Source organism: Orycteropus afer, unplaced genomic scaffold (genome assembly GCF_000298275.1).
Source record: "Orycteropus afer afer isolate SDZICR_OR568_19922 unplaced genomic scaffold, OryAfe1.0 scaffold00001, whole genome shotgun sequence".
Taxonomy (NCBI): domain Eukaryota; kingdom Metazoa; phylum Chordata; class Mammalia; order Tubulidentata; family Orycteropodidae; genus Orycteropus; species Orycteropus afer.
This window is the reverse complement of record NW_006921588.1, coordinates 34,641,513-34,653,624: the sequence shown is the minus strand read 5'-3', so window position 1 is coordinate 34,653,624 and position 12,112 is coordinate 34,641,513. Positions and strand designations below refer to the sequence as shown.

The 12,112-nt window shown below is 36.7% G+C and overlaps 1 protein-coding gene across 1 annotated transcript in view; it reads left to right on the top strand.

Annotated features, from left to right (window-relative positions):
• XIRP2 (xin actin binding repeat containing 2) overlaps positions 1 to 12,112 on the top strand; it is a 433,022-nt gene that overhangs the window by 358,571 nt on the left and 62,339 nt on the right. The window contains exon 3 of the mRNA XM_007947184.2: positions 7,080 to 7,237. Within this exon, the coding sequence (XP_007945375.2) occupies positions 7,080 to 7,237 (158 nt within the window). The remainder of the gene's footprint in view (positions 1 to 7,079; positions 7,238 to 12,112) is intronic.

Below are 12,112 nucleotides of genomic sequence, written 5' to 3'. Positions count from 1 at the left end.
TCAGTGACCCCCATTTGGTTTCCAAGGCTGTAAATCTTTACAGAAGTCAACTGCCTTATCTTTCTTCCACAGAGCTTCTGGTGGGATAGAACTACCAACCTTTTGGTTAACAGCCAAATGCCTTAACACCACCAGAGCTCCTAACACTTAGCCTATTTATTATAATTAACCTCTTCCCATGTTCCTTTTGCCTTATAAATTTTAATTTCTTTTTACTTTGAATTTGTATATTTAGAAAGTCCAACCAAAGTCATTTAGTAAACTATATTTCCTTTAAAGATTTTTCTTCATTTCCTAAAATATGTAACTTTTTAGTCCATCTGGAACTCTTTTTGGAAATGAGAATCTGTTAAAGTCTTCCTCAAAATCATTACCCAATTTTCTCAACAGAATTTGTTGTTAATGTTGCTGTATCATTCCTTTCCTTTATCCTTCTTTTTCCCCATATTCACATGGCTGAGTGATTCAGTGCAGATGTTTCTACATGATTCAATGCAGATGTTTCCCTTTCAGAATCCCTTCCCTGATACCTGCCATACTTACATGCTCAGCTGGATCATATCCTTTACCAACAGCAACATATGGTTAGATTTATTTTCTTTGTTTTCCCATTTGAAATATGACATGTTTGTTTTCATAACTAATGCACTTAATTTTATTTCTAAATTTTTGTTTAGTTGTTATATTTTTAGATCCCTCTGTTTTATTTTTAGCTATCTTTTGTTAAACAATTGTGCTTTTTTGTTGCCTTATTGCATTAATTACGACTTGAACTCAAATAGACACTTTGGATCACAAAACTAAAATTTCAGTAGTTTTATCCAGTTTGCTTTGTGTTCAATGTTCAGTGTTGTAAAGATATCTAAGGATGTCTGAATTTTGTTTCTTCCTCACAGATATTCATTGTATATTTAGATGATTATCTATTTTTTATTCTTCCTTGGATTTAAAATGATTTATCAGGATGTCCACATGTATTAGGATTTTTTAAATAATATTAGTCCTGTATTATGGTAAATAATCAAAATCTATGCTCAATTTTTATTTTCAGCCAAAATTTTCTTCTATTATATCTTCTATTATATCTCATTTGTTCTGCCCATGCACCTCTGTCTTCACCACTAGAATATTATTATCTTGTAGTTTAAGTTTTGCTTTCTCTTATCTGCCATCTTTCTGCAGCATATATTTTTCTATTTGTTGCCATCACTGTATATTTGAATTCTTCTAAAATACTTTAATATCTCCAGTTCTTTTCTCATTTCTGATGACTTTCTTTTCTTCTGACTTCACCTAATCAGGTCTCCGTTGTAAATCAGACAGAGCTATAACAGCTTCAGAACCCAGAGACAGCAAGTGTTCCCTTAATTAAATGATGATTCAAGTAGTTTTCTACTTTATTCTACAGACTTTCACATGATCCATATTTGGAAAAGGAAAAGAAATTAAGTGACATATGTAAATTTAAAAATACTTGATAAGTGCATAGTATCTCTCTTTCCCCCAGTAACATCCATTGTATTGTTACACAGCCATTTCTCCATAAAGCTTTAATGAAACTACCATTGTAGACTGTGTCTTCTGTATTTCTAAAGTAATAAAGAATTTAGAAAATGTGCTGAGACCGAATCTGGCTTTGGAAATAAGATCACGATAATACATTTTGCTGTGTGAATACTGTCACATTAAAATAGCTTCTTAATAAAAAATTTCCTAACTTTATTTTTTAACAACATATTAATGCTAACATTATGTGTCAAATCATTGACTTTAAAGTTTCCAAACTGTTGCTGTACTCTACCAAGATCTTAAGATTATATTTACCAGTTGTTATTTAAAGTTTTTAGGAATTCATTTGCTTAAAGGGAAATGTGGATAAATTTGTCACACCTGAATGTTTTGAGAAGATATGTTTATAAAGCACTGAATTTGATATTTTCTGAATAATTAATTAGAAGAATGGTTCATAACAAATATAGTGATGAACTTTTTAAAATGTCTTTTAATATTAATTTGGGCATGTTTCCAGGGAGTTTTGTACTAAAAACTGTGAAATTAGGAGACAATCTGAGGTTTTATTAATTACACTGTTTATTCCTCATTGTTTTCTGTACATGACATCTTAAACCTTTCATTTTATCATAAGGAAACACAGAAGAGTGACTATAATCTCTTCTATGAGAAACTGTTGGAATATTAATAAATTATTAGGAAAAGAGATGGATTCTGCCTTATAAACGCCACGTTGTGGTTTGTGCTTATAGGAGGTGATACTTAAAGTTTTATTACCCTTAAACCTAAATTTTCCATAAATGAAAATTCTTGAAAGAATTATGAACTTTTGCTACCTTGGTAAAAAGACATTAGTTAGCTTGTTTTTATAAATTATAAAAGCATTATGTTTGAAACTTAAGAAAAATAGATCTCCAACCACAATCTCTTGTGATTTAAGAAAATGGAAAGTTAACATACGTTGGATATATCTGTAGTATAGAACCTTTTCTATCACAAAAAATTGTGATACATCTTTCCCTAAGGATCTCAAACTCCTTGTAAAAGACATGGTTTTCTTTGGTAGCTAATTAGTTGTCATGATGTTAGCTTATATTTTTTAGTGCTTTATTTTCTTTCAAAGTACTGCCCTATATGTTACTTCCACTTTACAGTATTTATTTGGTTACACAAAGGATTCAGTATGGATTGCAACAGTTTTATTATCAGTGAACAAAAGGAAACATTCTATATTTAGGGTGTAGTGGAGCGATCATCATGCTAAAAATAAAGAATGATGGCTTCTCGGGCCAGCTATACCATTAACTCAGGAAATTTGGGAGAATTCACTGAGCTTTGGACTTTAGTTTATTCATCTGCAGAATGAATGACCTCTAAACCCCAGAAAACCCCATTAAACCTCAGAAACAAGTAAATTCTAGCACAATATATTTTTAATATCAATAATGCTTTCTCACAGATACAATGATCTGAAATCTATTTTCCCCGCCTCTTTTTCAGTGAGCACTTTAGCCTTCTAGCACATTCCTCCACTGTTTCATATAATACTTAAAAGTTTTGACATTCTCTGTTTCTCCACAGGAGTTTTATGAACATGAGCATCTTTACTTGCTGTTCTATGCCTACTTTCTCTTTGAAAAAAGACTCTAAACATATTTCACTGTTCTCCAATTTCAAACAATATCCTCCAACCCTTTCAAAATAGGACATTATGAGGCCAGGTTCCTGATGCTTCTATCTTCTTCCTCATACATCTGGAAGGAAGGAGTTGTCTTGTGAACCCCAAAAAATGACATCAGGTTTCAACTGCACTAAGATAGGAGCAGATGAGAATGCTACATTTTAGGTCTATCATTTTGGCTTGATAGGAAGTACATCTTGTTTTTCAGATGAAGAAATTAATATACATTGACTTAGGAGGTTAGAGATCTGATTACACAGTGGTTAAGTGCTCAGCTGCTAACTGAAAGGTCAGGAGTTAGTTCAAACCCATCAGCTACTCTGTAGGAGAAAGATGTGGCACTCTGCAGTTCTACCCGGCCCTGTAGGGTTTCTGTGAGTTGGAATTGACTTGAAGGCACTTGGTTCGATGTTTTAGTAAGAGGTTAGAACACAATTGGTACACAGCCGGTTAGCTGGTTAGCTGGTGATATTGTAGTACAAACCGTTAACTTGCTCTGCTGCTAATGCAAAGTTTGGAGGTTCAGTTCTACCCAGAGATGCCAGGGAAAACCTGCAGACTGACTTCCAAAAAACAGCCATTTAAACCTATGGATCACAGTTCTGTTCTGACATACATGGAGTCTCTAGGAGTTGGAACTAACTCAATGGCAAAGGCTTTTGGCATAGTGCCTAAGTCATTTGACTGCTAACCAGAAGGCTGGTGGTTCAAACCCACCAGCCACTTCTCGGAAGGAAGATGGGGCGATCTACTTCTGTAGTGATACTGCCTCAGAAACCCAAGGAGAGGTTGCTATGAGTCCGACTTGACAGTAGTGAGTTTGGTTTGGTTTGTTTTTGAGTTGAGAGGCAAAATAACTAATAAAAGAATAAAGAGATAAAGAGAAAGACATAAAAAGATAGTGTTTTTTTTCTACCTAAAAGGCCATTATGCACTGAGCAACTCTCTTAATACTCAGGCCACTGATTTCCTGACCATTAATCTCAGGCATTTTTCAGTGGGATGAACCATGATAAAAACTGAGTATTTTAAAAATAAATCCATCTCTGTAAATTTTAGCAAAATGAACTGCTTGTTTTCTGTTAAGATGAATAAGAGAATGAATATGTTTCTTCTGGGAGGTTCTTTTTATGAATAATTACAAAAAATAAAAGATTTATTTAATGTAGAGTAACTTTAGGGGGTCATGTTTAACAAAATACATGTGGTGTTCATTCAAAGAAAGAAAAGTGCATTTAAACAAAAACTGAATTCATTTGTGCACACAGATAATCCATTTCCTTCATCATCTGAGACACTTGCCATAATCTGTGGGTGCCTCTTATTATCAGAAGTATCTAGAGGGGTGTGTTTTGTATGTAGATGAGGTTTTGGATGACTGGTGAATTTCAAAAGTAACTACATTTGTTGTGAACATAAATCAATGTTGTGTACAATCACAGCATTCATAAAACATACCTTCTTTGCTTTTCTATTTTGTATCTTCTTTATAGCACATTAAATAGAACATACTTATAGTTTTAATCAGAATATATGGAAATGTTTATGTGAATAAAAAGTTCCTATGAGTCGGGGCTTACTCGACGGCACATAACAACAACAACAACAACATGGAAAACAAAATACTCAGCAAAAGAGTCAAAAAACACAAATGGCTTTTATTTAATTAATTTATTTTTTTCTGGTCTGGAGAAATTGTTCTCTACTGCTGTTTTGAATGCAAACATTAAAGAAGCGAATAGAAAAGCAAACAATTCAGTACAATTGCCCAACACAGGGCTGATGGAGGGAGTAAGAGAAACGAGGAAGGGAGGGAGCAGGTTGACTATCTCTCACTGGGCTTGATTGGGCCATGGTTCACAGGGATGAAATCAAGCCAATCCAAACAATCAAGTACAGTTTTCTCCCACTATCTGAAAGTAGAGCACTCCTATAAAATCTTTTTAAGCCAAAATGATATAAAGGGAAGACACAATTTTCCATTTTATATGAAAAAGAAATTTTGAGAGTTCCCAGGCCCAAGAAATAACCTACCAAATCATAAATAGAACATAAAACTTAAAATAACACTAACATATACAGGCATACCTCAGAGATATTGTGAATTTGGTTCCAATAAAGAGAACATCACAATAAAGCAAGTCACATGACGTTTTCCCCCAAGCGCAAATAAAAATTATGTTTACACTATGTTGTAATCTATTAAGTGTTCAACAGTATTACTAAAAAGTTTGAAATATTGTGGGAATTACCAAAATATGACACAGAGACACAAAGTGAGCATATCCTGTTGCAAAAAAATTGTACCAGCAGATTTGTTCAATGCAAGGTTGCCACAAACCTTCCATTTGCATAATGTAGTATCTGTGAAGTGCAATAAAGTAAAGCCCAGTAAAATAAGGTATGGTTGTAGTGTTCACATACACAGTCCAAAGGTGTGCCTGCTTGATCCTGAGATGCTGAGTTTAGGTCCTTTGGAAGAAGCTTGGCAATGCCACTCTTACTGCTTAGGGTGTGTGCTCACTGTCTATTCAATAACTCACTGCAAAACAGGTGCTGAGGGGTAGCTTTGCTCTTCACCTTTTTCTCATGAAAGTGAAAATCCTCTTCAGATTTCTTTCGGTTGGAAAACAGGTACTGATGTTGATCTTTCATAAAAGGGAAGGGACGTAAAATAAATTTTCAAAAGAAGGTGATACCTGTACTCCAAGCAACCCTACGAAACCAAACTCACTGCTAACAAGTCTATTCTAACTCTCAGACCCATAAATTTGCAGCCCTAAGGATGAAAAGCAAGGGATCCATGAAGTGATGAATATAAATGAATATACAGACACATATAGTTATATACATACACACACATATGTATATGCTTACACCATGTGCTGTTTGGTCCCAGAACGAGACCTTGAAATGATGTTAGAATTATTATGCTTTTAAGCATGAATAATAAACTATCGAGCAATGCGGTATCATACCCAAGAACAATAGATTAAAACAAAAACAAAAAACTAGTTTTAAGACCTATTGGTGGCACATTGTGGCTATGTAACTATGGAAAATTGCTTATACTCCTGCTACATTAATTAGCTTATGCCTGAAAGAAGTTGGTTAAACTAGATGATCTCCAAGACGTTTCTGTTTCTAACAACTGTTATTCTGTGACCACATGACCAGTCTTTTACTCTATTTCCCAGTATCTAATTTCTACTACCCCGTATTTTTGTTAGATATTTGGCTTAAATGGGAAAATATCAGATGATCTGAAATGAGTGACTGACAAAGCTGTTTCTAATGATACTATTATTCCTTCCTTATGTAACACATGCCTCTCATTAAAAGAAACAATACTCAGCCTATATTCTCACAGCATTCATATATTTTAGCTAGCTGTATCTCCTTAGAGGAGGGAGAAGCAAAGAGCAATTTTTAGACTTGCTAAAAGTTTAGTCAAACCATATTTAGATCTGCCACTTATTAATTTGTGGTCGGGGAAAGTTTCTTAACCTCCTTGAGTCTGTTTCCTTATCTGTAAATTGTAGAAAATTATAGCACCGATCCCATGGGGTTGTTAGAAAAGTAAATGAGAAATGCTCTTACAGCATTTAGTGTAATTTCGGCACGAAGTCAGCACTTGAAGAATGTTCATTATTAACATTATAAAGGTTTTAATAACTCCTTCACATCTGACTAATTCCAGAAGCAAGACTGGAGAAAATATTTTCTTTTGATGTTTAAGTAAACATATGCTTATATACGGAATTCTCAAGTCTTACTTGAAAGCTAGAGGAAAAGCGGTCAACTGTGAAATATCGAAAATATTGGTAAAATGCTATTTTATTTTCAGAGTCTGACACAAATCTGAGCACGCTACATTTGTTTTCAGCTACTGTTGACCCTAATAAGCCTGTGAGTGGATTTGAAGACAGTACTGCACGGAGCGAGGGTCTGTCAGACCTCCCGGAGGTGGTCTCCTTGAAGGAGCGGATGGCGAGGTATCAGGCAGCTGTTTCCAGGGGAGACTGCCACAGCTTCTCTGCTAATGTAAGCTGTTCCTGGTGGTTTTGCATTAGGCACTGTGCTTATTATCTGCCCTTCACACTTCCTCCTTGCATTTGCAATGTGAGAATGCTAGTAGACAGGGAGATAAAGTGGGAAGAGCATGGAAAGCATGTGAGTCAAATTCAGGAGATCTCAATTTATGCTGCAGTTCTGCTATTTATTACCTGTGTGAACTTGCGCTACCAGTTTAAGCCCTCTGTGAGCTTCAGTTTTTTCTGAGCCAAAAAATGGATGCTACATCTACTGCACAGGGTCTTAAGGAGCATGCATGGTGCAAGTGGTTTGGGATCCGATGCAACAAGGTTAGCCATTCAAACCCGCCAGCTGCTCTGCAACATCAAGGCCTGGCAAATTGCTTTCGTAAACATTACAACCAAGAAAGGTAACATAGGGGATCTCCACGAGTCACGGAGACTCGACGGCTGCTAATAACAACGTAAGATTTTTTTGAGGAGACGAGGAGATAATTTATGTGGGATTGATTGGGCCATCTACTTCCGTGGTGAGACTGTGGCAGAAACCCAAGGAGGGGTCGCTATGAGTCGGATCCGACTCTACGGCAGTGAGTTTGGTTTGGTTTTCATAAGGCTCTATACAATTGCATTACTGTTGTCATCATTAGCACTTAACCTATAGCTATTCTCTTCAGGAAAGTTGGCAATTAATTTCAAATTTGAATGTGGGTCTGCACACTGCCCTCCTTGGTCTCATACACAGTGCATTTAAATGCACTGGCAATATTACTTCTTTTGCTTTTCTCCTTTCTCTGTAGGCACTAAATCCGTTAGGAATAGTTTAATCAACATAGAAATGAGAGAGATTAGCGATGGAGGCCTTCTGCTAAACCAATTATAATTATAGGAAACTGCAGGATTCAGTGAGACCACCAATTTTTAGAGCCAACCCATAATAATGTCATATTCAAAAGAATTTGTTGGATTCCATATACCATGGCTTTCAATCCACAAGATTTGATGAGTAATTTTATTAGTAAAAGCTTTCCAGCCTAATGGAATATAAGGATATTTCTTTATACTTATAATCTCCAAATTAGCAAAATCGTTCTTTTCATCCAACAAAAACATACTGAGAAAGACAGGGAAGGCAAGAAGGAGGGAGGGAGGATGGGTAACCAAAATGAGTGGTATTTTAACATAGCACTGCTAACATTCTTCTCGAATTATTTAGAAAGACAAAGCTGACTGTGCCAAGTTCATTAGCAATATTACAGGTCTAGATGACATTTAGGTTTTTACAGAGTCATTAAAGCACATTTTAGACACAGACTAGATTTTGAATGAATGCATCGAAATGACTTAAGCAGCTAGATCACTTCCACAACAAATACTATGTCCTAGGCCTCCTGCCAGTTTGCTTACATAGCACCCCCTGCTGGATCATGACAGAAGTTTATCACAAATTTGTGTTCTAAATTTAGTATTTAGGAAACAATTAAATTGAAAATATCTAGTTAAAGAGCAGTCATTTAGAAAATAATCTTTTATTTTGGGAGACTTTGATCATGTCATGCACTAGAAGACTGACTATACCATAAAACAGACTGGTATCAGCGCATGATTCCTACTTATACTATGTTAAAAACACAATGCTTAAAAGGTTACTTAAGGGAAGTAAATAAAGTATTGCACTATTCTATATAAAAATTTTGGGAATTAATGATATTCTGTAAATAGTTTACCTATGAGACATTTCACAATTTTTCTGGAATTATGTGGGAGGATCTTCAGTCTCCTCTTTCTTGCCTATTTTATAGACATGGAAACTGAAGAGAATTCATTTATGGGGATTATACAAGAGGGCCACTATGAATCAGAATTGACTCTATGGCAAGGAGTTTTGGAAACAATTAGGTAGTGATAAAGCCATGCCCAAAGCAGAAGGGTGGGAGAGTGGGAGAAAAGGGGATAAAAAAAGCCAGGAACCCAGACAAAGGAGCAGCCAGCCAAAGGGATCCCAGTGAGGAGAGGGAACTCAGGCACACCCAAAGCAGCAGGGTGGGAGAGTGGGAGAAAAGGGATTAAAGGGCCTAAGAATCTGGACAGAGGAGGAGTCAACCACAGGGACTCAGGTAAGGGTGGGAGGAGAGGTTTCCAACAGGGAGACAAACTTGTCTGTCAGTTTGTCCTACCATGGTGACATGTTGATGTGAGTTTTGAGGCTTAGCCACTGGTGTTTCAAACCCAGCAGGATGCACATGGTGCACAGGTATCAGCCCAGCTTACAAACTGAGACAGACTAAGAAGAAGGAGGAGACTATTCACTTCTCAAAGAATTGGCCGGGGAAAACCTTGTGAATAGCAAAGAAACACTGTTTGATACATTACCATGCAACTTTATGAATAGTCCGGTTAGGTTAGAAGGCTCTCAAAATAGGACTGGGAAAGAGCTGCATCATCCGAGTAAACCCAGCCTTACTCTGATGGATAAGGTAAAGCTTTTGAGACCTCCATTTGCTGATGGGCAACACTCAAATTGAAGAGAAATAGCTGCAGACATCCATTAATCATTGGAACATGGAATGTACGAAGTATGAATCTAGGAAAATTGGAAGTTGTCAAAAATGAAATGGAATGCATAAATATTGATATCCTCAGCATTAGTGAGCTGGAATGGACAGGTTTTGGTCATTTTGAATCACACAACCATGTGATCTACTGTGCCGGAAAGGAATGGCGTGGCATTCAGCACCACAAAAGATGTTTCAAGATCTGTCCTGAAGTGCAATGCTGTCAGTGATAGGATAATATCCATATGCCTACAAGGAAGACCCATTAATACGACTATTATTCAAATTTATGCACCAACCACCAAAGCCAAAGATGAGGAAATTGAAGATTTTTATCAACTTCTCCAGTCTGAAATTGACCAAACATGCAATCAGGATGTGTTAATTATCATTGGTGACTGGAATGCAAAAGTTGGAAACAGAGAAGCATCATTGGTAGTTGGAAAATTTGGCCTTGGTGACAGAAACAATGCTGGAACTCGCATGGTAGAATTTTGCAAGACCAACGACTTGTTCATTGCAAACATCTTTTTCAACAACACAAACAGTGGCTGTACACATGGACTTCACCAGATGAAACACACAGGAATCAGACTGACTACATCTGTGGCAAGAGGTGGTGGGATAAATATCTTCAGCCAAAACCAGGCCAGGAGCTGATTGTGGACCAGACCATCAACTGCTCATATGCAAGTTCAACTTGAACTTTGAAGACAATTAAAATAAGTCCAAGAGAGCCAAAATATGATCTTGAATATATCCCTCCTGAATTCAGAGATCATCTAAAGAATAGATATGATGCATTGAACACCAACGACTGAAAACCAGAAGAATTGTGGGAGGATATCAAGAACATTATCCATGAAGAAAGCAAGAGATCACTAAAAAGACAAGAAAAGAAGACTAAAATGGATGACAGAAGAGACTCTGAACCTTGCCCTTGAGCAGAGAGAAGCTAAATCCAATGGAAGAAATGAAAAGGTAAAAGGGCTGAACAGAATATTTCAAAGAGCAGCTCGAGCAGGCAAAACCAATTACTATAATGAAATGTGCAAAGACCTGGAGTTTGAAAACCAAAAGGGAAGAACACGCTCAGCATTTCTCAAGCTGAAAGAATTGAAGAAAAAATTTAAGCCTCGAGTTGCAATATTGAGAGATTCTAAGGGCAAAATATTGAATGATGCAGGAAACATCAAAAGAAGCTGGCAGGAATACACAGAATCACTGTACCAGAAGGAACTGGTTGATCTTCATCCATTTCAGGAAGTGGCATATGATCTAGAACCAATGGTACTGAAGGAGGAAGTCAAAGCTGCAATGAAAGAATTGGCGAAGAACAAGGGTCCAGAAATTGACGGAATACCGACTGAGATATTTCAACAAACGGATACCCCATTGGAGGCACTCACTTGGTTATGCCAAGAGAATTAGAAGACAGCTACCTGGCCAACTGACTGGAAGAGATCCATATTTGTACCCACTCCAAAGAAAGGTGATCCCGCAGATTGTGGAAATTATAGAACAATGTCATTAATACCGCACGCAACTAAGATCTTACTGAAGATAATTCAAAAACATTTGCAGCAGTATATTGACAGAGAACTTCCAGAGGTGTAAGCTGGATTCAGAAGAGGACATGGAACAAGGGATATCATAACTGTTGTCAGATGGATCTTGGCTCAAGGCAAAGAATACCAGAAAGTTATTTACTTGTGTTTTATTGACTATGCAAAGGCATTTGATTGTGTGGATCATGACAAATTATGGATAACGTTTAGAAGAATGGGAACTCCCAAACACTTGATTGTACTCATGAGGAACCTGTACCTTGACCAGGAGGCTGTCGTTCAAATGGAACAAGGGAACACTAAATGGTTTAAAGTCAGGAAGGGTGTGTGTCAGGGTTGTATCCTTTCCCCACACTTATTCAATCTATATGCCAAACAAATAATCCAAGAAGCTGGACTATATGAAGAAAAAAGTGACATCAGGATTAGAGGAAGAATCATTAACAACCTGAGATACGCAGACAACACAACTTTGCTTGCTGAAAGTGAGGATGACTTGAGGCACTTACCAATGAAGACTGAAGAATACAATCTGCAGTATGGATTACATCTCAATATGAAGAAAACAAAAATCCTCACAACTGGACTAATAAGCAGTATCACAATAAATGGAGAAAAGATTGAAGTTGTCAAAGAATTCACATTGCTTGGTTCTACAATTGAGGCCAATGGAAGCAGCAGTTAAGACATTAGATGACGTGTAGCACTGGGAAGGTCAACTGTGAAGGAACTGTTTCAAGTGCTGAGGAGCAAGGATGTCTC